This window comes from Lepidochelys kempii, chromosome 3 (genome assembly GCF_965140265.1).
Source record: "Lepidochelys kempii isolate rLepKem1 chromosome 3, rLepKem1.hap2, whole genome shotgun sequence".
Classification (NCBI taxonomy): domain Eukaryota; kingdom Metazoa; phylum Chordata; order Testudines; family Cheloniidae; genus Lepidochelys; species Lepidochelys kempii.
In genome coordinates this window covers 166963103-166989861 of record NC_133258.1, presented here as the reverse complement: position 1 = coordinate 166989861, position 26759 = coordinate 166963103, and the positions used below count along the sequence as shown (strand labels likewise).

Genomic DNA, 26759 nt, shown 5'->3' with positions numbered 1-26759 from the left:
AAACATTCATATTATTGTTTCTAAACAAAACTGCTGTTAGATGAGAGAGAAGCACCACAGGCTACATTCTGGCATTCTATAGAGGTAGGCAGCTACTGGCACAGATTAATTTTTTGGTGTGTGATTCTGAAATTATGTTTTGTTATCTCTTCTATTTAGAGGACAAGAGTCTGATTTGTAAACAGCTCTAAATAAATTCCTTGCTAACCTTTGCAGCTATCTAAGAAGAGTCATTCCTTTTGTGCCAAAAAAAGACTACACCATTAACACAAAGCATTACTCAGGACAACAAGATATTAGAAGGGTAAAAAGTTGGCACTAAGGTAGCTAGTCTGGGGACTCTGGTAGTTATTAAACCTTAAGTGGTAAATAAAAAATGACTGTGCTTCTTCCCTTTACTACTACTTTTTGATATATTAATACAGTCTCAATACTATACACACACACACACACCCCCCAAATATGTTTGTTCCTGGGGTAACACCCACCAGGTACACTCAAGCCAGACAGCTGTGTGTTCGTGGCCCATTAAAGGCAATTAACTCTCACAATGAGGCCATAAAAGAAACTCATTCCATCCAGACGGCTCTTCCTGCAGACATCTTAGCCTCCAAGTGGCCAATGGCTGGTCCCTGTGAGTCAGCAAGCCATGGAAGGGCATGTGATGTGCTCATGTGACCCTGGACTTCATCTTGTTGCCTGTACTTTTCCTGTGCTGTGTATTTTGTTTGGGACAGTAAAATTCCATCCAAATGGCAGAGGGTATAAAAAAAAACCTTGAATCATCTCCATGCTGCCTCTTTCCTGCTTTGATTCTCTGGACTGTGGATTTACAACTGAAAGGAACATATTGACTATGGACTGAGGACCTTCCAATCTTTTGGAAGTTACCTGAGACTTTACAAGCCAGCAGTTTGTTCCATCACTGCTACAAACCTAAGATAAGAAATTTGCAATGATTGTATGTTCATGATCTATTAACCATTTTAATTCTCTTCCTCTTTTCCCTTATAAATAAACCTTTATGTTTTAGTTACTAAAGGACTGGCAACTGCGTATTTATTGGGTAAGAGCCGAGTTATATATTGACCTGGCTATGTGACTGTCCTCTTGAGATCAGAAGAATCCTTTGTTTGATAACATTGGTTTTCAATAACAAAGTCTAGTGTTTGGGTGATGAAATAAGGCATAGGCGCAGACTTCCCCTCTGCCCAGTGGGTGCTCAACTCCCCCCCCCCCCAGCTACGCCTCTTCCCGCCCCTACACCGCCCTCACCCCACCCCCATTCCACTTGTTCCCCAAAAGTCCCCACCCCTATTCCACCATCTACCTCCAAGTCCCAACCCCTGCCCCACCTCTTCCCCTAAGCGTGCCACGTCCCCACTCCTCCCCTTCCCTCCGGGAAAGTCCTAAGTGCTGCCAAACAGCTGTTAGGCATGCGGGGGGGGGGGGCGGGAAGCGCTGGGAGGGAGGGGGAGGAGAGGGGACTCGGTGCTATGGGGGGGGGGGAGGAAAGGAGGGGGGAGCTTGGCTGCCGGTGGGTGCAGAGCACCTGCTAATTTTTCCCCAGGGGTGCTCCAGCCCCGGAGCACCCACGGAGTCGGCACCTATGAAATAAGGGCTGGAATGCCTTAGGCGACAGCATTTTTAACTTGTTGTTAACCAGTGTGGTAAGACAGAAATTTACTTTTGTTACTGTCTTAGTACATCGTATGATAGAATAACCACCAGTTTTGGGGTGAATCTGCCCTATTTCTCAGCAGTTTGTCTTGAATCTGATGTCCTCAGCTGTGACCCACTGAGGCATGGTGACGGGGCGGGATGGAGAAAGGTGACTTATTATAAAGACATTTCTGCACAGATTTTGAAATCACAAGCTTCCAAACTTGTCTGTACTTTAAAGATACACTCACCAGATTGCTTCTTAAATACTGCATTGGTCAGGAAGTATGCAGCAGTTGATTATCTCCTAATTTGCCAAGCCCCTACACACACTCCATAAAGTTTACATGGGCCCATATGAGTCTGGTAACAAAAGTGAATTGCATTCAAGGAACTTCATATTTTAGAGGTCAGATCTTTCCAACCCCTCAAGGATATGGATGAAACAACACCCAGCAAGCACTGGATGCTCTCAGATACCATCATACTAGACAGCCTGAAAAAGTTGTGATTTGGGGAGGACCATTTGAAAGAGTTAAGGAGTGGATAAGAAGAAGAGGAAGGTAAACAGATGGTAGGGCCACCAAAGCAGCAAAAGACCTTGAAACACACCCTTCTTTTTCCGATAGGCCATTAAAATGACAGCTGAACCATGATTAGACAAAAAGAAAAGGAGTACTTGTGGCACCTTAGAGACTAACAAATTTATTTGAGCATAAGCTTTTGTGGGCTAAAACCCACTTCATGGGATGCATGCAGTGGAAAATACAGTAGGAAGATACACATACACACACACACACACCCCATGAAAAAAATGGGTGTTGCCATACACACTATAAAGAGAGTGATCCTTTAAGGTGAGCTATTATCAGCAGGAGAAAAAAAACTTTTTGTAGTGATAATCAAGATGGCCCATTTCCAACAGTTGACAAGAAGGTGAAAGTAACAGTAAGGGAGGGAATAAGCATGAGGAAATAGTTTTACTTTGTGTAATGACCCATCCACTTCCACTCTTTACTGAAGCCTAATTTAAAGGTGTCCAGTTTGCAAATTAATTCCAATTCAGCAGTCTCTCGTTGGAGTCTGTTTGACTTTTTTTGTTGTAATATTGCGACTTTTAGGTCTGTAATTCAGTGACCAGGAAGACTGAAGTGTTCTCCGAACGGTTTTTGAATGTTATAATTCTTGATGCTTGATTACAGTTACTACAATCCATTGGTGATCTCCCAGAAAACACCATCCTGGCCACAATGGATGTAGAAGCCCTCTATACCAACATTCCACACAAAGATGGACTACAAGCCATCAGGAACAGTATCCCCAATAATGTCACGGCAAACCTGGTGGCTGAACTTTGTGACTTTGTCCTCACCCACATGTATTTCACATTTGGGGACAATGTATACCTTCAAGTCAGCAGCATTGCTATGGGTACCTGCATGGCCCCACGGTATGCCAACATTTTTATGGCTGACTTAGAACAACGCTTCCTTAGCTCTCGTCCCTTAACGCCCTACTCTACTTGCTCTATATTGATGACATCTTCATCATCTGGACCCATGGAAAAGAAGCCCTGGAGGAATTCCACCATGATTTCAACAATTTCCATCCCACCATCAACCTCAGCCTGGAGCAGTCCACACAAGAGATCCACTTCCTGGACACTACAGTACTAATAAGCGATGGTCACATATACACCACCCTATACCGGAAACCTACTGACCACTATGCTTACCTACATGCCTCCAGCTTTCATCCAGACCACACCACACGATCCATTGTCTACAGCCAAGTTCTATGACACAACCGCATTTGCTCCAACCCCTCAGACAAACACCTATAAAATCTCTATCAAGCATTCTTACAACTACAATACCCACCTGCTGAAGCGAAGAAACAGATTGACAGAGCAGAGGAGTACCCAGAAGTCACCTACTACAGGACAGGCCCAACAAAGAAAATAACAGAACGCTACTAGCCGTCACCTTCAGCCCCCAACTAAAACCTCTCCAGCGCATCATCAAGGATCTACAACTTATTCTGAAGGACGATCCCTCACTCTCACAGACCTTGGGAGACAGGCCACTCCTTGCTTACAGACAGCCCCCAACCTGAAGCAAATACTCTCCAGCAACCACACAATACACAACAAAAACACTAACCCAGGAAACTATCCGTGCAACAAAGCCCATTGCCAACTCTGTCCACATATCTATTCAGGGGACAACATCACAGGGCCTAATAACATCACCCACACTATCAGAGGCTCGTTCACCTGCACATCTACCAATGTGATATATGCCATCATGTGCCAGCAATGCCCCTCTGCCATGTACACTGGCCAAACCGGACAGTCTCTACGTAAAAGAATAAATGGACACAAATCAGATGTCAAGAATTAGAACATTCAAAAACCAGTCTGAGAACACTTCAATCTCCCTGGTTGCTCAATTACAGACCTAAAAGTCACAATACTACAACAAAAAAGTCAAAAAACAGACTCCAACGAGAGACTGCTGAATTGGAATTAATTTGCAAACTGGACACCATTAAATTAGGCTTCAATAAAGACTAGGAGTGGATGTCTCATTACACAAAGTAAAACTATTTCCCCTTGCTTATTTCTCCCTCCCGCCCCGTAACTCTCACCTTCTTGTCTACTGTTGGAAATTGGCCATCCTGATCATCACTACAAAAGGTTTTTTTCTCCTGCTGATAATAGCTCACCTTAATTGATCACTCTCATTAGTGTATGGCAACAGTCATTTTTTCATGTTCTCTGTGTGTGTGTATATATATCTTCCTACTGTATTTTCCACTGCATGCATCCCATAAAGTGGGTTTTAGCCCACGAAAGCTTATGCTCAAATAAATTTGTTAGTCTCTAAGGTGCCACAAGTATTCCTCATTCTAACACAGCTACCACTCTGAAACCGAAGATTAGACAGTTGCTTTAGAATCTGCATTCTTCTAGCTGGTGACTAGTAGTTCTGTAGCACAAGCAATAGTCTTGATCTTTTGTGGAGGGAGAGCATGGGAGTAACAGAAACCCATTGGGTCACAGTTCCTTGAGGGCACCATGCATCTTCCTATCCCAGGAGCAGACAAGTTAGAAAATGAAATTTACACTAATAGCAGGCCAGTTATTAGGTGAAAAAAGAGCACTAGTCACCCCCTTTGAAAAAAACAAATACTCTAGTTACTGCAAGTAAACCTGTTCATGAGAGGGAGGGAGGGGAGTTCATTTTTATTATGATACCATGATCAATGCTCAAAGAAGATTATAGGGGGTTTTTGAAGCTACTTTTGCAATGAAAAATATTGTATGCCAGTGATGTATATGCCCATCAGAAAAACAATTACAGAAGAAAAAGATACATTTCTCTTTCACTGTTTGTACTCAGATTCCAGATAGCATACTTCTCTGATTAATGAAAATTTGAGGTCTGCAGTACCATACCCTTTTACAAGGGTAAACATTGTTTTTGCAGCTTAATAATTTTTCAATTTACTTTCAGATATACATTGGTTACATTAGGTAGATGGAAGAGCAACAAAAACATCCAAAAATATCCTAAAATGTATAACCTATTAGCAAATCTGCCTCTGCCCTCTAGCATACATAACTCAGTATTTGTCTTGTATGTGTGCTAAATGTAAGTAAATACGATAGAAAGATCGATATTTTAAAACGTGTCAGGTTCAGTTCTTCTCTCAGATGCACAAAGAGTACTATCATGTAACCAAAGGTCATCCACAAAGCACTGTAGGCCCACCACTGGAGGTTATTTTATTATGTAATCGTGCCTGTAATTTGATAGGCACCCCTGTAATCTCCTAACTGAAAATCTGATCTGAAATTTATATTTTTTCAAACAGATCCTCAGTCACTCCATTTTAAATACAGATTAGCCTCTTTCCTCAAAGTTACAATATCCCAGTTACCCTACACCTGCCTGCCCCCTTCCTAACCCAGACAAATAAATAAGGCGGGTGGAGGGGAAGAAGTGTGTATATTGAATGTCATACTTTGCATAACTGGAATCAGATCAATGTTAGCTACCAAACCTTTTTTACATTTTCTTATTCTTGGAGGATGGTTTGCTCTGCATGTAACAAACAAAAAAGTAATACAGAAAATCTCAGTAAGCATTTATCTGTCAGCTTTTAGGATAATATAGCCAACAAACAAGAGTCACTGATGTTTACACATTATCAGTATTCCAGGCCTGATTCAGCACTATATTATTCTACATTTATGGCAATGTACCTCTGTTAGATTGTAAACTCTGAAGCAAAGACTGTAATTGACTGTCTAATTGTACCGTGGCCTAGCACAATGGGACTCCTCCTGGTTGAGGCCTCTATCATCATATAAATGTTAAGTAATACAATTACTAAAAACGAATTAAAATATTTTAATTTATTTTATATTAAATCTATCTCTAGCAAGTACATTTCAGCACAAGGATTTCACCTTGTAATCCCCACTACAGAAATTACACAAATAAACCCTAGAAGGTCACACTGAAATTCTGGATCTAGAAAACTTAACAGAAAACAGAGCACTGACTACAAGGATAAATCAAGGCACTACCATACGTCTATTGTTTACCTGTTTTATAAAGAAGTCTCCGTGGATCAGCGATACAATCCCAAAGTTTGTATACTTAAAAATATGATCCATCAGCCACATCATCTGACGGACAACCTGAAAGTTTAGGAAAGGACTTGTAAGTATATACTGTATGCAAAGAATCAGACAGAGAGATCATCTTTTCAAAAACCAACAACAAACCCACAAGCTAACGCATAAACAGTATTAGCTCTTCAAAAGTGAAAAGTGGATCAGGTGCCATTTTGTTTTCTAGGAACAAATATGACCCCTCTCGTTAAAGTCAGCGAACAATTTTACCTTGCTACTCAAATGGTGTAACTTTACACAGGCACACTGTATGCCCCTGTGACACTCTATACATTGGGGAAGCGCCCTGTAACCCCCATATTCACCACATATATAATTGTGATATTTCATATGAAGCATGCCATGTCAGGTATCAACCCTTGCAAACGTTATGATCTGCTGAAAGCCATTGTTCTATCTAAATATGTGCATCATTAATGCATATAAAATTATAAGAATGGTCTTGTATGGTTTTCACTAAAATATGCTGTGGTTTTGGGAAGTGCACAGATACTAGCTCTCCAGAGACAACGACAAGGGAGGTAACCAATGCCCAGGTGGGTGTTGAACATATATCACCAGTCATTGTCCAGCAGAGGAGTTACAATACAATAAAAAGAAAAGGAGGACTTGTGGCACCTTAGAGACGAACCAATTTATTTGAGCATAAGCTTTCGTGAGCTACAGCTCACTTCATCGGATGCATTCAGTGGAAAATACAGTGAGGAGATTTATATACACACAGAACATGAAAAAAAATCACTTAAGTGATCACTTTCCTTACAGTGTGCATGATAAACACCCATTTTTTCATGTTCGGTGTGTATATAAATCTCCTCACTGTATTTTCCACTGAATGCATCCGATGAAGTGAGCTGTAGCTCACGAAAGCTGATGCTCAAATACATTGGTTAATCTCTAAAGTGCCACAAGTACTCCTTTTCTTTTTGCAAATACAGACTAACACGGCTGCTCCTCTGAAACCTTACAATACAATGACTCCCTCACAGGAGACACACAGGGGGTACTGCTTCACCTTGTGACTCAGCAATGCCCACCAGACATGCCTGGACTTGTATTCTCCAAGCACATGGACTAAGGGTATAAAACAGAACAGGGTGGCCACATGTTTGGCCTTTCTCCTTCCCCCACTTATGCTGCAAGCAACAAAGGCACTGAGAAGACTGAAGACTAACAGAGGAGTCTGGCCCAGGTTTCAAGGGTGAAACTGCAATATCCAGTAGGGTGAGAAAAACTGCTTAACCTAGATGTTGCCCAGTCTAATAGGGTTGAGAGTCTAGCCTGCATGCATATATTTTATTTTATTTTTTGCCTATCACTTATAATCACTTAAAAATACATATTTTGTAATCAATAAATTTGTTTTACTGTTTTTCTTCACCAGTGAGTTTGCCTGAAGAGCTTGGTAAATCTGCTCAAGTTTGCAAAGGCTGGTGTATATCCACTTTCCATTGATGAAGTGGTGAACCAATTAATAAACTTGCTTTGCTCAAGAAAGGGTCTTGAGCAGTGCAAGACGGGTATATTCCTGAAGTACAAGGCTGGGAGCGGCAGCCCGGGGGTGGGGGGGGAAGGGAGGAAGAGAATTTGCCTTACTCTGCGTGATTCATGAGTGGCTCTGGGAGCATTAATGCAATCTAGCTGGGTGTGGGGCTCCACATGCAGGTGTGCTGCGTGATAGAGCCTGGAGGAGTTTGCTGCTTGTCACTAGCAAAGCATTGTGAGAGACAACCCAGAATAGTGAGTTAAGGGGACACAGTAGTCCCACAGTCCAAGGTTGCACCCCAAGGATCCCATCAGAGCCCCCTTCTGACATGCCACCCCCATTTTAAATCAGACAGCTTCATCCACAAACTGTACTCAGTTTAAATTTTAGAGAAACTATCTATTTGATTTTAAATCTTCAGCAACTTTGTGTCTCCCATAAAAAAATAACATCAAAAATAAAATGCAAGTGGTGGGTAACAGACTTTAAAAGTTATTTGACATAAAATAGTGTATCTCCAGGTGAAGAACAATTACCTACCTGTAAATATGGTTCTTCGAGACGTTGTAATCCATGCGGATCCCACTTTAGATGTGGATACATCCATGTCCATGAGATCAAAGCTTTTGAACAACAGTGTCAGTTGAGCCATACCTGTGCCACATATGCCCTGTGCCCTCCCGCCGAGGACATAACAGGCAGAGCAGGCATAACCATACCTTCGTTCCCTGACTAATTCAGAATCCCAGAGGACTCTGAAAAAGCAGGGTAAAGGGAAGGTCATGGGATCCATATGGACGACAACATCCCAAAAAAAATCAATCACACTTACTATAAAGATTAAATAACTGTTCTTTCTTCAAGTACGTGCACATGTGGATCCCACTCTAGGTAACTAACAAGCAGTGTCCAGTCTGGAAAGTCAGACTGAGAAGACCTGATTGACATTGACTGGATAGCGACTGTAAACACTGCTTGATGAAATCTGACATCTGATCTTGCAGCCATGCCAAGAGCATAGTGTTTGACAAAGTAAGGGAATTAACTTCACAGAGCTGCCTTGCAAATTTCAGACAGAGCGATGTTCCTGAAGTATACAGAAAGGGCAGCCTGTGCTCTAGTGGAGTGAGCTTTAATATTTGGAGGAAAAGATGTAGCTGACAGATGACAGCAGATTGAAATACACTATGAAATCAATTTTACTCTTCTGTGGGAGGAAACGGCTTGACCCTTTGAAGCACCAGAGGTGGCAACCAAAAGATGGAGTGTGTCTGAAAGGCTTTAGTTATATCTATACAGCAAAAACTGTGCACAGGCTAGCCAACCTGAGCTAGCGTGAATCCAGCTAACATGGGTAACAGCAGCAGCAAAGTCAGCACAGTACAGACTAGTGAGCCGAGAATGTACTCAAGGTTCATGCTAGACTTATACTATCCATGCTGAAGCCTGCGCTGTCTTCACTGCTAGCATTACTTGTGCTAGCTTGAGTCAAGCTACTTTGGATAGGCTAGCCAACGCACAGCTTTTGCTGCATAGACACAGGCTATGTCTAAGGCTAAGATTTAGTCATGGGCATTTTTAGTAAAAGTCCTGGACAATAAACAAAAATTCACGGCCCCATGACCTGTCCATGACTTGTACTATATACCCAACTAAATTTCTGGTGTTCTAGGGGGCTCCAGGTGCACAGCTGCTGCTCTCGAGAGGAGCCCCCAGGGCCACAGATGCTGCTCTGAAGAGGGGCCTCCAGGGGGCAGGCCCTCTGGGGTGCCTGCTGATGCTGGAGGGGCGGCATGGGACCGCTACCGACGCTGCTGGCAGGGGATGGCCCCAACCGCGGCCACTGCTGCTACAGGGAGGGGCCGGTGCAGTCCCCCGCAAACTGCTCGGGTGGCCCTGGGGTCAGTCGCACCTGCTGGTTGCAAGTCTGGCACGGAGGTCCTGGAAAGTCACAGAATCCATGACTTCTGTGACAGACTCGCAACCTTACCTATGTCCTATTGAGATAACATACCAAGACCCTTGAAGCAAGGGTCCACGGTGGGGAATTTCTTCGCTCCCAAAGAGAACTGGGGTTGGGGAGGGTGGAAGGGGATAAACTAATAGACTGTGCCAGATTTTCGTTTGAATCAATATAGGGAATAAACTTGGGTAAAGTTTTAACACCCCCTTATCTCTATGGAATGTTATGGTAAAGAGGTTGGAGTTCACTGACCCTTCTGGATGATGTAATGGCAACTAAGGCAGCCACTTTGAGAATAAAGTGGTATAGAGAGCATTCAGAGAGGTCCAAAGGGGGTTCCAGGTGGCTTGTAAGGGCAATATTAAGATTGCACATAAGAAGGGCTTCTCTGATCGGTGAGCATTTATTATTGCTGAGATTGCTGCAAGGTGGACTTAGGCAGAACTAAGAAGTCCAGAGTGTTTTAAATCTAGAATGTGGTAGGGGATCTTTTGGTATAATGGGCCTTCAGTGTGTCATGGTTGTGTTAGGCTGACCAAGTTGAAAATCATTTCTATTTAGAGGTACAATGGAGAGTTTTTGCCTTTGCAGGAAGTTCTCTTGTATTTTTAAGCAGCAGTCCATCAGTAACGCTCAATCAGCCAACATGACCTTGGGTCTGGATGAAACATCTGACCCTCATTCTGTGATAGTATCCCTGTAAAATCTGGAAGTGGTATGGAAGGATCAATAGACATCTTGAGGAGATGTGTTAGCCAGAATTGTGTCTGCTAATATGGAGTTGTCAGAATGAGTAATGGCTGCATCCTGTCCAATTTTTGCAAATTGATCTGAGAAAAAAAGGAATTGGTAGAAATGCATACACAAGAAACTTGTCTTGAGCTTGAAAAAAAGAGATGATGGAAGCAAGTATTACCATCCTGAATGGGAGACGGCATATACATTTGTTAAGTCTTCCTTATCCTGGAGAAAAAGGGGATCTTCATCCTATCTCAGATCTAGGAACTATCAGTAGAAGCATCTTCCCTGTTACTCCAAGAGGTATCCACTCTATAGCTCCTAGGCAAAGCACAGAAGCTACTTCTTCCTTAGCTGAAGGGACCCTGAAGAGGGACAGGGAATGGGAGTGGGGAAAAGAACTGAAATTGCAAGACCTAGCCATGGCAGACAATGTCCAGCACTCATCTGTCAGTTATAGAAGTCCAAGCCTAATTGGGGGTGGAGGGTGGGATTCAAGCTGGTCTCCAAAGGGAGGGTATGGGCTGGCACTTGAGTGGTTAAACATGGATCTTGACCCATCCATCAAGCCTGTTGTCTGGAAGCAGATGACGGGTGATGAGCAACTGAGGCAGACGATGGCCACCTCCAAGAGAACCGTGTCTTTTTCTTGGGTACTTAGAAGACCATGGTTGAAAGTAGGTATCTTTTGTCTGGAGTACCTCTGATATTTAGAGGGTTCACCCATTTGGGGCTGTGGCTTGGATGCCAAATGAATAGAATGTGGACCGGGAGTTCTTCACAGAGTATGGTGGGTCAACCGTGTGTGCACTAAGTCAGTCTGCCCTAGAAGGGCAAATCATCATTTCGACACTGCACTTCTCCCAGAATGCCAGAGGCCTGCAGCCACGAAGCTCTGTGCATTGTGACTGTGGTAGACATCGCTCATTGTGTCTCATGATCACAGGCTGTAAGAAGGAACCAAGGGACAGCTACGGCTGCTCTGGGCTTTATGCCCTTTGGTGGGAACACACATGAGTACTCATGGTACAGCAGATACTAATATTCAAAAGATTCCAATATCACAGGGGTGGCCAACCTGAGCCTGAGAAGGAGCCAGAATTTACCAATGTACATTGCTAAAGAGCCACAGTAATACATCAGCAGCCCCCCCCCCCCCCCATCAGCTCCCGCCCTCCAGCAGCCCCACCAGTCAGCACCTCCCACCTGCCACAATCAGCTGTTTCGCATGTGCGGGAGGCTCTGGGGGGGAAGGGAGGAGGAGTGAGGGCATGGCAGGCTCAGGGGAAGGGATGGAGGGGGGCAGGGCGTGGGGCAGAGCAGGGGGTTGAGCAGTGAGCACCCCCACGGCACACTGGAAAGTTAACATCTGTAGCTCCAGCCCCGGAGTCAGCGCCTATGCAAGGAGCTGCATATTAACCTCTGAAGAGCCACATGCGGCTCTGGAGCCACAGGTTGGCCACCCCTGCAATATCTCATGCATAAGACACATGCACACTCGGGGATCCACACTGACACATACACAAGGAATTTATTTTTTCTGATTCAGTTTCAGGAGGTGCACTGCTTTTTGCTTTCTATCCTACCCACTTAAAAGTGAAGGGTTTCAGAGTAGCAGCTGTGTTAGTCTGTATCCACAAGAAGAAAAGGAGGACTTGTGGTACCTTAGAGACTAACAAATTTATTTGAACATAAGCTTTCGTGAGCTACAGCTCACTTCATCGGATGCATTCAGTGGATTTTCCGCTAAATGCATCCGATGAAGTGAGCTGTAGCTCACGAAAGCTTATGCTCAAATAAATTTGTTAGTCTCTGAGGTGCCACAAGTACTCCTTTTCTTTTTAAAAGTGAATGAGGATGAAGTGTGAAGAAAAGTATTTCCCAGGATAAACTACAAGCCCAGATGCTTCCTATTCCACAGTGCTGACTTCATCTCACTCTGAGCAGCTCTTGAATCGTGCAATCTGGTTAGATGGACTTTGATCTTGTAGCAGCTGCTGTAATTGCACAGTGAAACTGGGAAAAGCAAGTCTTGAAACTTGCAGTGCAAGGCAGCGGCGTATTAACACCTAGGCCGAGGGCAGAAAATTTGCAGGGGCAGCAAATTTATAATAGCAGCCAGAGGCTGCTTCCCCCCGGTGCTGATTCATGCCCTCCCCCCTGGCCCCGCCCCAACTCCACCCCTTCTCCACCCCTCCTCCCTACCTCTATTGGTCCCCTTCCCCAAATCCCTGCCCCAGCCCCTCCTCCTCTCCTGAGCAAGCCACATTCCCCTCCTTTCCCCCCCTCCTTTGCAAAGCTGTTTCGCGCACAAGCACTGGCAGGGAGAAGCAGGACCCGGCAGCGCACTCAAGGGAGGAGGCGGAGGGGGAGTGGAGGTGAGCGGGGGGGGGGGGGGGAGGGCAATTATTTCTGGGCCTAGGGGCAGCGAAATCATTAATCCACCACTGGTGCAAGATAAAAAGCAGTCTCTCTTCCCAACTGCATTCTCTCAAACAGTGCTCTTTGGAATCCTTGTTTTACACAAGGAAGTATAACCAAACATATGGATACTACTCTGGCAACACTACCACTGAGGCATTTTAACTTATCCTTCTTGGCTGAAGAGATAATATACTTCATAGTTGACACCAATTCAACTTCTCAAAACTATATAAAAAGGACAGTGAACTTGAACAGATCACCTCAGATCCAATTTCCAACAAGCAGAAACCCTGCTCTGTAAAACTTGTCTTTAAAGAGAAAAACTTGCAGACCTTATATTATATGGAATAAAAGTTTAATTTCAACTGACAGGAATATTTCCTTCACAGGAGACCCATGTTTCCCCAATTCAAGCAAGCAAATCTGGAACAATGTTTTCACAAAGTGTTATAGTTAATTAGCATTTCTATTTAAATTTGAGAAGGCTAACATCGATGGGGGTTTTTTGAATATTTTGTTTATAAACAAACATTCCAGTATGTCATAGATTCTAAAACACTGTCATTTTGCTAATATGTGCCCCTCAAGAATCTGCTGGTGAATTTTCAGAGCACTGCAGCACACTCCCTTGCTATGTGCAGAACCTGACCTTCAGCAGTAAGTCAGACAGTTCAGAATTCTGAATTTACCTCCTCTTTTTTAAAAAGTGTTGTGAATGGATAGTGACCACCAAATCTATTTGATTTAAAAAATGATTGGGACTCGGAAGACCTGGGTTCTATTCCTAGCTCAGCCACTAGCCTGCTGGGTGACCTTGGAAAAGTCACTTCACCTTTGTGCCTCAGTTTCCTCATCTGTGAAATGTGGATACTGATATTTACCTCCTTTGAGAAGTGCTTTGAGATCTACTGATGAAAAGCACTATAAGAGTTAGATTAATAATAAATAACAACAACAACAAACAATAATACCTAAAAACCTTTCTGGGACACCACCAATTTGTTAAGAACAGACAAATACCAATGGTATGAAAGTTCTCAAAGCCCAGAGAAAGAGGGGGAAAAAAAAAAAAAAAAAAAAGACTATTTCAATGGTATATTTAAAACCTAAGCTCACTTTAACAGTAGTAGTTATGCAATGATTTCTTTTGGCCATATCAATTTGTTTTACCTTTCCAGTGTTCCAGATTTCTGCTCAAAAGAAATGACCAATGTCACACTGTACTCTCACAGTGATTAGAGATCTGATTTAAGCAATTCAAAGCATTTGATTTAGCAACTCTATTATGAATAAGCTAGACTGATTTTCCAAATAATTATTATAATTACTTATATGAATCATGCAATATTTCAACACATACTAAGATTTTACATTTTTAAAAAATGCAAACTAAAAAAGGCAATTCAATACTTAAGCTCTGGACCTATGCATATCTAAGAGTGAAGGATTGTAGCTTGCTGTAGTTTTCTCAAAACCCACAGACTTGAGAAAGCTTAGAAATTCAGACTTAAGGTTAAAAAGAAAACAATAACCAATATCAGAAAGAATGGAAACAAATACTGAAGGACTTCTAAAAAAATCTTTAATTCTGCCTCTGTTCTGTAGCATTCTGTGCACTCATCACACCTTGTGGGTAAGATGGAGATATTCTGATGGAAGATTTTATAGGAACCTAAAGAAGTTTGAAGCCTGTGGATATCTTTAATACATTAAATCTACTTTATTTATAAAGGATGTCTATGGAGTCAAAGAACGTGGACGTATGAAACTTTGGTTTTCTTTATATGTTATCAAGGATACTAAAGAGATTTCTCAAAAATGTAAACTATCTAAGTCTTGGTCTGATCTTTAAGAGGTTTGAAACAAGACACTGTAGTTACATGTCTACACTTAGTCTCATATTGACACAACATTTACACTTGTACAGAGTGCCTCTGGGGAACTGTCCCAAATGAACAGCCCTAAATGTGGTCACAGTTGGTGAAGCAATGTAAAATTTCTAGAAAATTCCCAAAGGTCTTAAAGAAAGCAGGAAGCGTTCACTCTATCATTGTAAAGACAGGTACAATGCAGTTTAAATGTTACAGCAGAGTACAAACAAAATTAAAATAATCCAAATATATCACTTCCTCAATTTTCAGAGTAATTGGTGCATTAAATGTGCTTTGTTTGTGAATGATGTAGTCTATGGTTTTTCACTTGTTTTCTGGCCTGTGACACAGAGGTGGGGTTAAAGTTATTCTGTAAATCTTGATTGGTCATTTCCATATTTTATAATGCTGTGGGAGAGAGGGAAGGCATACCATGTAATCGTAACTTTGAATATCCAGGGCAATGTTGTTGTCGTCAGAGGATGACGAAAGTCTCTGAAAAGCTTTTCCCATTAAGTCACTGATTTTTTTATTTTCTCTTTCTCTCTCTGGTTATAGATTAGGGCTGTCGATTAATCACAGTTAACTCACGCGATTAACTGCAATTAATCATGGCTTTAATAGCCTTGTTAAACAATAGAATACCAATTGAAATTTATTAAATATTTTTGGATATTTTTCTACATTTTCAAATATATGGATTTCAGTTACAACATAGAATACAAAGTGTACAGTGCTCACTTTATATTAATTTTTATTACAAATGTTTGCACACTAAAAATGTTAAAAAATAGTATTTTTCAATTCACCTCATATAAGTACTGTAGTGCATTCTTTTTATTGTGAAATTGCAACTTACAAATGCAGATTTTTGTGTGTTACATAACTGCACCCAAAAACAAAATAAAACTTTAGAGTCTACAAGTCCACTCAGTCCTACTTCTTGTTCAGCTAATCGCTAACACAAACAAGTGTGTTCACATTTGCAGGAGATAATGCTGTCCGCTTGTTATTTACAATGTCACCTGAAAGTGAGAATAGGGGTCCACAGGGTACTTTTGTAGCAGACATTGCAAGGTATTTATGAGCCAGATATGCTAAGCATTTGTATGCTTCGGCCACTACTCCAGAGGACATGCTTCCGTGCTGATGACACTCGTTAAAAAATGTGTTAATTAAATTTGTGACAAACTCCTTGGGGGAGAATTGTACAACCCCTGCTCTGTTTTACCAGCATTCTGCCATATATTTCATGTTATAGCAGTCTGTGATGACGACCCAGCACATGTTCATTTTCAGAACACTTTCACAGCAGATTTGACAAAACGCAAAGAAGGTACTAATGTGAAATTTTTAAAGATAGAGACATCACTCAACTGAAGGTTTAAGAATCTGAAGTGCCTTCCAAAATCTGAGAGGGACAAGGTGTGGAGCATGCTTTCAGAAGTATTAAAAGAGTAACACTCTGACGGGGAAGCTACAGAATCTGAACCACCAAAAAAGAACATCAATCGTATCCTGGTGGCATGTGACTCAAATGATGAAAACGAACATGCATCAGTCCGTACTGCTTTGGATCATTATTGAACAGAACCTGTCATCAGCATGGACACATGTCCTCTGGAATGGTGGTTGAAGCATGAAGGGACATATGAATCTGGCACATAAATATCTTGCTACGTCAGCTACAACAGTGCCATGCAAAGGCCTGTTCTCACTTTCAGGTGACGTAAATTAGAGGCAGGCAGCATTATCTCCCGCAAATGTGAACACGCTTGTTTGTCTGAGTGATTGACTGAACAAGTAGTAGGACTGAATGGACTTGAAGGCTCTATAGTTTTACAATTTTTTTAATGCAGTTATTTTTGTACATAATTCTACATTTGTAAGTTCACCTTTCATGATAAAGAGATTGCACTAATGTACTTGTAATATGAGAATTGAAAAATACTATTTCTTTTGTTTTTACAGTGCAAATATTTGTAATCAAAAATATAAAGTGAGCACTATACACTTTGTATTCTGTGTTGTAATTGAAATCAATATATTTGAAAATGTAGAAAACATCCAAAAATATTTAAATAAATGGTATTCTATTATTGTTTATGAGCACAATTAATTTTTTTAATTGCTTGACACCCCTATTTTTATAGATACGTGTGTGTGTGTGTATACGTAACATCTTAACTCCATCTTAATCAAATTTAAATGCTTGTGAATTTCCCTACATTATTTGGGGGAAAAAAAATTATATAAGAATGGCTCAGTGTCAGGGTTTCCTGTGAAGGTACAAGGTGTGCAGAGACTTTGGGGAAAGACTGCAAGGTGTTTCTCATGCCTCCTCCTTCCCTCCATTGTGAAAGCTTCATTAGGATGGCGGGGACAGAAGAGAATGTAGAGTGGATTCAATATATTTGGACTACTCGTCTCTTAAACTGCTATGTACATCTCGTTTTCTTCCTAGCCTACCCATGTATGGCACTCTCTCCTGCTTACCCCTCAGAATACTCCTTCCTCATAGGACTCCCCACATTGTGATCTCCAACATCTGAGCCATGTAGACTTCTATGAACTCTACATAGCCCATAATTAAGGCTGCATGTCTGTCATGGAAGTCACGGATTCCGTGACTTTCCGTGACCTTTGCAGCAGCTGGTGTGTCTGGCTGAGGGGCTACCCGAACACTCTGGCAGCTCCTGGGCCAGCAGCAGTTTGGGTGTGGGAGGGGGCTCAGGGCAGGGGGTTGGGGTGCAGGGCAGCACTTACCTGGGCAGGCAGGGGAAGGCTCCCTGGAAACAGCCGGCATGACCCAGCAACTCCTGACATACGCAGAGCAGCCAGGGGGCTTTGCACGCTGTCCCTGCTTGCAGGCACCGCCCCCGCAGCTCCCATAGTCTGCGGTTCCTGGCCAATGGGAGCTGCAGAACCAGAGCTTGGCAGGGGCAGTGTGCGGAGCCCACCTGGCCTTCCTTCCCCCTAGGAGTTGCAGGGACACGCAGAGCTGGGTAGTGAGCCTACCAGCCCCACCAACCGTGCCCCCCAGCACCAGCTGGGGTCCCTATCTGTGTGTCACTGGTGGGCACCCCCTCCACCCCCAAGAGCCAGCCATGGTCTCACACCGCCGTCCCCCACCTCCTCCCCAGCATCAGCAGGGGTCCCAGGCCACCCTCCCCAACACCCACGGCACCCCCCAGACCACCACCACCACCACCCCCGAGCACCCAGGGGCCCTGACCCAAGTTTTAGTTATGGGTAAATAGTACAAATCATGGACAGGCCATGGGCTGTGAATTTATATTTCCTGCGTGACTTTTACTAAAAATACCAGTGGCTAAAACGTAGCCTTACCCATAATGCACGTGAAAACTTTGCAATGACAACTATTACTAACAAAACTGCCAAAAAGGTACCAGCCCTTGCCAAGTCCAACATATTAAGCCTAATTTAGAATGAGGCCAAGTAATTTTGACAACTTAAACAGGATCAATAAAGTGGTCACAAGAGATCACTTTCAATTTCTGAACTCTCATCTCTCCGAAATGCCTCATCCAATTTATTTCTCACTTTTTTGGGAAAAAATTCTCTCCTGGCATAAAAACATATCTGTGAAATTTCACATGTATTGGTTTATTTTGGGAAAAGTTGGAATGAGTTTAGTGTGGTGGCATGAAAGAGAAAAAGAAAAAAAAAGTCATTTATGACTGACTGTTTGCTTCAATATTAACTATATGAAGACTTGCCTCTTCACAATTCATATACATTAGGCCTCATACCTTTGTCTTGTAACTCACTTCTAAAGAAGTCCATATTTAAAATCTCAGAAATTTGCTCTAAACTACTGGCTGTCACATAAAAAACCAAAACCTAATACAGGGTTGGGTGGGGTTTTGTTGTGGGGTTGTTGGGGTGTTTTTTTTGAGGGGGGCACGGGGAAGAGGAGAGGGGAAAATCATCTGGGGAAAGGAGAGTAACATACTAAAGGAAAAAGTTATTAATGGCAGATTTATACATAAAACATAAGAATGCCCATATTGGGTCAGACCAGTGGTCCATATGGCCCAGTATCCTGTCTTCCAACAGTGGCCAACAGTAGATGCTTCAGGTGAATGAACAGAATAGGCAATTATCAAGTGATCCATCCCCTTGCTGTCCAGTCTCAGAAACTAGCAATCAGAGGCTTAGGGGACACCCTGAGCATGGTGTTGCATCCCTGACCATCTTGGCTAACAGCAAATGATGGACCTGTCCTCCATGAACTTATCTAATTATTTTTTGAACCCCGTTATATTTTTGGCCTTTATAACTTCTCCTGGCATGGAGTTCCACAGGTTGACTATGCATTGTGTGAAGTACTTCCTTTTGTTTTAAACCTGCTGCCTATCAGTTTCATTGTTACATACACCTCACCAACAACTGCATACACAAAGAATAGCCCATTTCCCTGATGATAGCCTACCGTGCCTTTATCCTGAAGGCACATCATTAGCGTGCAGACATCTCCTGTTGCTTGATGGTTCACCAACATCATGGCTTCATCTTCTGAAACCACTTTAACATCATCTCCCCATTCGACTACTGTTAAAAGAAAAAAAAGGAAAGAGTAAAGCTTTAAATCTGATCAAATTTTTAAAGCTACGAGAAGTCTTACAAATAGAAACCTACAAGCTGCAGGCCAATTTAAACTAGCACATAACACTGGACAATCATTAGATTAGCAATGCCATTTCCCCGAGCAAAACAGGAACCCAGTTTGTAACTTTTAATCAGCAAGCACTGTAAAAACAACTGAAATAATCTACCGGAACATATATACACACAAAATAAATCTCTTTTCTTATATCAGTCACCACACTATATTTGGGCCTTCAAAACCCACTATAAAACTTTTGACCCATCTTTCAAGTTGAGCCGTCTCCCCTCATTAGATGCAGAAGTGGCCCAAAACGTCAAATTTTAGTCTCCACATTTGTTTCACCTCCATGTTTATTCGTAAGAAACTGTTCTGGTTAAACAAAATAAGCCCTGTAAATTTAATATGCTTAATATCCTAAGATACATAAGCTTACCTACAATTTCTCCAAACTTAAGAAAATTATTTGTAGGAGAAAAAGTGTTGGTTCAGAGAATGACTTGCTCAAAGAACAGGAACAATTAGTCATTATTTAGTATAGCTGAGACCAAAAATGTGCGTGGCAAGAGTGGTGAGAGGATGTTAGTCAGCAGCTGTGGTATCCAAACTTTACAAAAACAAGCAAAACTACCAGAAGAGGTCAGAAGGCAGACATTAACATTCTTGACTTGATGGTCACAATGTGACTAAACTCAGAAATGAAAAAGAGACAACCTCCTACAGGAGAACAGACTATGAAATTTTGGTAAAAACTTAGTTCAAATGAGAGACCTTTAAACACAAACACACACAAGCCTGTTGCCTGAGCAATGAAAGACTCGAGTGAAGAGAATCCCTCCTCAGCTGAACGGATGGTCACTTAGATGCAAGGACTACAAGGAGAGGAAAGGCAGTAAAGTAGTTCTATTATATTCAGAAGGAAAATACTGGATAACGTGTTTGTTTGGGGGTTTTTTTGGTTTGTTTGGGGTTTTTTTTCCTGCACTTTTATCCACTACCTCATGAAGTTCTTACTTGGCTGACCAACATACCAGTTTTTTACATCACAAGAGAGACAGACATATTCTATCACTCTGTCCTACAGAAGTTAACACCATATCTTTAATACAGTAATCCTTGACTGCCATCAGCAACAGCTCTCTCAGCCAGCCAGAGAAGGGCTCACCACACAGGAGTCTCAGTAAATTGCACTCTTAATTACTCTCCCCCATCCATCATCTGTACAGTAACTGAACTAAGCACAGCAACAGGATACCCGCAGAAGACAGGAAGCAGTACTCAGTGCATAACATGGATTTCCAAGCCCTACCAAAAGGACACCTTTTGACGTTTATTTTCTCCTCCTTTGGTTGGTAAAGATCATAACGTTGATGCAATATACTTGACTTCTATAAAACTGGAACAGGTGTAAAATTAACATGGCTCACATGAAATAGATAAAAAGCTGGCTAAGTGACAGATCTCAAAAAGTAATTTTAAATAAAGAATCAAACAGGTGTGATTCTAGTGGGGGTCAGCAGAGATTGGCTCTTGGCCCTATGCTATTTAACACTTTATCAATGACTTAGAAGAAAGCAAAAATCACTGATAGTTTGCAGAGGACACAAATTGGGGGAGTGGTAAATAATTAAGAGGAAAGGTCACTAATATAGAGTCATCTGGACTGCTTGATAAGCACTTAATATGCAAACAATATGCATTTTAATACGGTTAAATGTAAACATACACATCTAGGAACAAAGAATGCAGGCCATATTTATGGAATGGGGAACTCAATCCCGGGAAGCAGTGACCCTGAAAAAGATTTGGGAGTCGTGGTGGAGAATCAGCTGGACATGAGCTTTCGAGTGCAATGCTGTCACCAAAAGGGCTAACGGGATCCTTGGATGTACAAACAGGGGAATGTACAGCCGGAGTAGAGAGGTTATATTACCGCTGTATTGGGCACTGGTGTGACTGCTGCTGGAATACTGTATCTAGTTCTGGTGCCAACAATTCAAGAATGATGTTTATAAATTGGAGAGGGTTCAGAGAACAGTCCTGAAAATGATTAAAGGATTAGAAAACATGTCTTACAGGGATAGACTCAAGGAGCTCAATCTTAATTGATCACAGTCAAAAACCTATATGGGGAACAAATATTTTAATGGGCTCTTCAGTGGCTGTAAGTCAAAGCTAGACAAATTCAGAGTGGCAATAAGGTGTGTGTGTGTGTGTGTGTGTGTGTGTGTGTGTGTGTGTGTGTGTGTGTGTGTGTGTGTGTGTGTGTGTGTGTGTGTGTGTGTGTAACAGTGAGGGATATTAACTATTGGAACAATTTACCGGGGGGGGGGGGGGGGGGGTCATGGTGGACTCTCCATCACTGGCCATTTTTAAATCAAGATAAGATGTTTTTCTAAAAGATACCCTCTAGGAATTTTTTTGGGGAAGTTCTATGGCCTATGTTATTCAGGAGGTCAGAATAAAACCACCACAATGGTCCCTTCTGGTCTTGGAATCTATGAATCCTCAGAAATCCAGACAGCACTGCACTCTCAGATTTCAGAAGACATGCAGAGCTTTTGGCCATATCTGACAGCTACAATATAGTGTGAATTGAGCCTTAATACAAAAAGTTAAATTCTACATCTGGACCGCAACTCAACAAATCAGATGACTGATATTGGGAGATATATTTCTGGTACCATACAACCTGCCCTCTCTCTCCACAGTGAGAGAAGCAACAGACCCTCCTCAATTTGCTTAACACACACCTGGAAGATTCTCTCTGTCCCTAACCGGCTCCTTGACCATTTGCAAATCCTCTTTCTCAAGAAAGTTTGGTCCCTCCCTGAATTAATCGTTTAAATTATAAACTGAATCCTACTTGGAGCAGATTACCTGAACACAGAATCAGTTTACAGAGCATCTGTCATGTACCTATATAGACAAACTAACACACAGTACTGAGAGATACTATCCATATATCTGAGGTTATAGGGAAAATATTATGGTTTTAAGTTTCACATGAGAAATACCATAGTATATGATCCTTTATGAAAGCATAATTTCAGTATGCTTTCACTATGCAGCTAAATTGACAACTCACCAATGCATAACACTGCCTCAATGCTGTGCTTCTGAAGCCTGGCCTCTCTCCCTCCCCGAAAAAATACATTATGCATATATAAAGTGCAATTTCACAGCACCTAACTCTTACTGTGTCAAACCACTTTTTCACCAGATTGCTCAAAAAGGGGACTGCTCAAAGAGGGCCTTTTCCTTGCCAAATGTCATTTCCACTGTCCAAAAAGTTGCAAGATTTATTTAATTTATTTATTTTCAGGAAATGTATAAATATGACTGGTTCTGAATGCCTATAGGGGAACACTCCTTCTGCGCAAGCTGAACTACACACTACATGAGAAGTACTTCCTGGGAGGAGTGGTATGTATGCCTCCTTTTCATACTGTACTACTTGATCTTTACACAGTAAATTGCCTAAGCTTGGTAACCTGGTCTCAAAAACATTTTCATTATTGAATTACAAGGACAGTCAACCAATTGGCTACACTTTAGACAGATTCCAGAGTTGTTCACATGAGTCTTGCATGCAGCATCAGGTGAGTTTGTTTTTGCAATTTTTTTTTAAAAAGGAAAATATAATGGTAAACCCTCCCAAAATTGGTAGGGACACCAATCAATGATGGAGGTGTGGTACAGACAATACTTATAACTTTTTTTTAAAATTTTAATTTCAAGTTTGTGGTGTCCCTTTAAACTTCAGTGTAATACATACATAGTTCTATCATGGCAGGCACTCCCGCCCTTGTAAACTTTCAGACTGTTAGAACAAGGAAAATGAGTGCATTTTTTCTTTAAGGGATATTTGTGGTATTGCATTCACTTCTGCAAGTGGAAAAACACAGCTCAAACATCAGGTGCGTGGCAGCAAAACAAGGGGACACTGCTGTTCTTCACTATGGAAAGGCAACAGTTCAGTGACAAACATTTGTCACTTGGGGCTCTTGAACAACAGCAAATGCTCCTCTCCTAATTTCCTCCCATTGCCAAGACACATTGCATGTCACAGTGATTCTGAATTTAGCAGCTCCAAAATAAATCATGTTTCTGCAAATACCAGTTCAGCACACAAGAGGGAATAAACTTGGGTAAAGTTTTAACAGGTTTTGAAATCTGTGCATAGGGTTTCACCAGCCACGAGCATAGGACTCCAAAGCCATCTGGCTGGCTCCCCTGCCTATGAACAGCCAGCTCAGGACAGAGATTCCTGAAAGCGTACATACCTGGGACAAAGGAGATGGGAGGTGTCCCGGGGCTTAATCCTGCACCATTCAAGTCTATGGGAAATTTTCCTACTTATTTGAATGGAACCGGATCAAGCCCCGTAATCCATAAGTAAGGCTAAGATTTTTTTCACTGATATTTTTTTTAGTAAAAGTCACTGACAGGTGAAGGGCAATAAAGAAAAATTCCTGGAAGCTAGTGACCGGTCCCTGACTTTTACTAAAAATACCCATCAAAAAATGGGAGCCACTAGGCAGTTGCAGGGGCCTGGCTGGGAGCTCCAGAGATCTTTGGAAGTCATGAATTCCATGATTTCCAAAACCTTTGTGACAAAATTCTAGCCTTACTCACAAGCACAGCTTCAGGCAGCTTTTGAAGCCTCTCTGCTGCTCCTTCTCCCAAGCATTATGTCTTTATTATCTGAAACCGAATTATGTCAGCAGTAAGTGGGGACCTGGCCCTGTTTCAGTTAAATGAGATTTCATTATACTAATTTACAGATAGCAATTCTAAACTCATGGTGAATTTAGTGCTGATGAAACTTGCCAGATTAAGACTTTTGGATACTGAAATCTTCTACACACAAAAAATACACACAAGCAACATGCTTACAAGCAGAAAAAGCTTTACCTACAGCTACCTCAATTCTGACCTGGAAGGGCCACATCAGGGAACGGAAGGGTTGTTGAGCCTCCATGAACAGGACCCAGAGCTCCAAATTCAGATTTTGGATATCTCAGTTTTGGACCAGAGTTTGCAAGAACAACTAGTAGGTACAACTGTAGGGAAGTGATCCTCAAGAGAAAGAATGAAGCCTCAGAGACAGCATGCCAGTAAGAAAAGAATTAAGAATAAGAAAGGAAGAAGCAAATCTATCTAAGATTCATAAGGCAAAAAGGGTCAATATTCATCCATATCCTTAGCATCAGTAATAGCACTTTCATAATCACAGTCCAAAATTAGACCACATTTTCTCAAAATCCTGCAGATTACTGAGCTTTCTATGAACAACTCTGTTTAGAGCCACTAGCATGAGGGCAATAAAAATAAATACTTTTTTTCCAAATTTGTGGCTGAAATATTGTGCTTTGCTCTCCATTTCTGCGACCAGAGTAGCAGCTGACATTTCTGAGAACACTTTGCAATTTTATAAATCATGATTAAACACATTTGGGGGGCGGCAGGGGGAGAGAGAGAATTAAAAAGCTTTGAGAAGTACCCAATATATTCACATGTAGTGAATTTCATATCAACATAAAGATGGTTTATTTATTTTATACACTCTGGCATACCTCTTCAGACAGGAGATTCAGAAATCTAGAGATTGTTTGCAAGGGATCAACTATGCGAATTAAGACACTGCACCATTAACCAATATGTATGAACTCATTTACATATTGGCTTTTATTTGTAACTGAACATTTGTTTAATTTTCTACACCTGCTTTCTCACTACAGTATTAGGCTATGTCTACACTGCACAGCTTACAGCAGCAGTGGCAAGGCTTTAGTGGCACAGCTGTAAGGCACACAACGTAGCCGCTCTTTGTCAGCAGGAGGGAGCTCTCCTGCAGACAAAAATAAAACCACCCTCGATGAGGGGCAGTAGCTTTGTCAGCAGGAGCATGCCTGCCACCGATAAAGCACTGTCCACACCAGCACTTTTCATTGGTAAAATTTCAGCCCTGAGGAAACATCTAAGATTATTATTTTTAAACCGACACACACAGATTTGCAGATGAGGGAAGTCTCCTAACCAGAAGCCACTACGACACACACAGAGAGGAACCCAGATACAGTGCATTTCTCCCTCTTGACTGCAGCTGCACTCAGATCACAAACATTGCCTTACTCAGTCCACAAACAAAGTTACAGAGCCCAACATAAATAGTTCTAGGGTAGAAGGACCTTCGAAGCTCCTGCTTCCTTCAGAGGAGGGCTCTCTGTTTTGGAAGGGCGACATGTTGCCACCCCCAAGAATTCAAAAAGCATGAATTAGGCCACAAAATCATGTGATTGGCTTGAGTTATGAGATACTTAAATAATAAATTTGGGGTTCAGTTTATCTGCCTCCTGGATTTTGAACCTCTAGGGCACATTCAGGTCATGCTGTCAAGCTCGCAAACATGAGGGCTAAGACACTTCGCTTTAAGTGAATATCTCATGTAGTCACAAATCCAGTAGTTGGTGCTTTAAGACAAAAAAAAAGTATTTCAAGACTTGTAACAACAAAAAGTTGTGAGTTGGCAACACTGAAAACAAAGCAATATTGTGCATTTTTTATGATCAAGGTCCTGTAAATACACTCAATAACCTATGCAAATTTTCAGCCATAAAAATCAACAGCATAAAACACAAAGTATACTCTGCTTCCCTTCTGACCTCAGCAAATTGTTCTAAGCCTCAAAACACCAAAGTTGAAGTGAATTACTAAATTTAATACATTCTTCTCTGAATTCTAACAATATGTTTTCTTATAATGAAGTATTACATACAGTCTAGTGACGTTCAGAGTGGCTGATCAAACCTTGTTTCAGCTATGCCAGCGAGATACAGATGTTAAAAAGTTATTTACCCTTTGTTGTTGAGGCCTCTGAGAGACAGCATTAGGAAATTCTGGGAATGGTGGCAGAGATTAGTTAGAAATAAAACTAATGAGACGCTCGATAAGCAACTGTGACATGCCAGGGTACAATCCAGCCTGTTGAGCAGCTGCGTCATCCCTGCCCCGCAACCTTAGGTGTCTTACAATGACTTGCTGTAGTAGCTCCCACCTGGGATGCTCACAAACAGCCTTCCAGCCTGCAAGCCACAGCCTGAGCGTCTGTGTAACTGCAACCTGCCAGCCACACACAGGTTACACTCTGGCTCTCACCTGCCTTGGGTATACTGTAGAGTGACCCACAGTCTTAGATTTTCCCCTAGAAATGTATGTCTTGTACTGCCCAGCCCTTTCCTGGACAATACATTTTTATTATATCCTTTATTTCTTTA

At 41.9% G+C, this 26759-nt stretch overlaps 1 protein-coding gene across 9 annotated transcripts in view; it reads right to left on the bottom strand.

Moving 5' to 3' along the window:
* Positions 1–26759, bottom strand: part of LPGAT1 (lysophosphatidylglycerol acyltransferase 1) — a 133979-nt gene that overhangs the window by 62914 nt on the left and 44306 nt on the right. For 8 of the 9 annotated variants that reach the window (XR_012158243.1, XR_012158244.1, XR_012158242.1 and 5 more), the window contains 3 exons: positions 19306–19424; positions 6278–6373; positions 892–936 (listed from right to left, as the gene is read on the bottom strand). Coding sequence is in view for 5 of the 9 variants with exons in the window: in XM_073338978.1 (XP_073195079.1) it covers positions 892–936; positions 6278–6373; positions 19306–19424 (260 nt within the window). In the remaining 4 variants the exon portion in view is untranslated. The remainder of the gene's footprint in view (positions 1–891; positions 937–6277; positions 6374–19305; positions 19425–26759) is intronic. The other variant, XM_073338976.1, reaches the window with a different exon arrangement.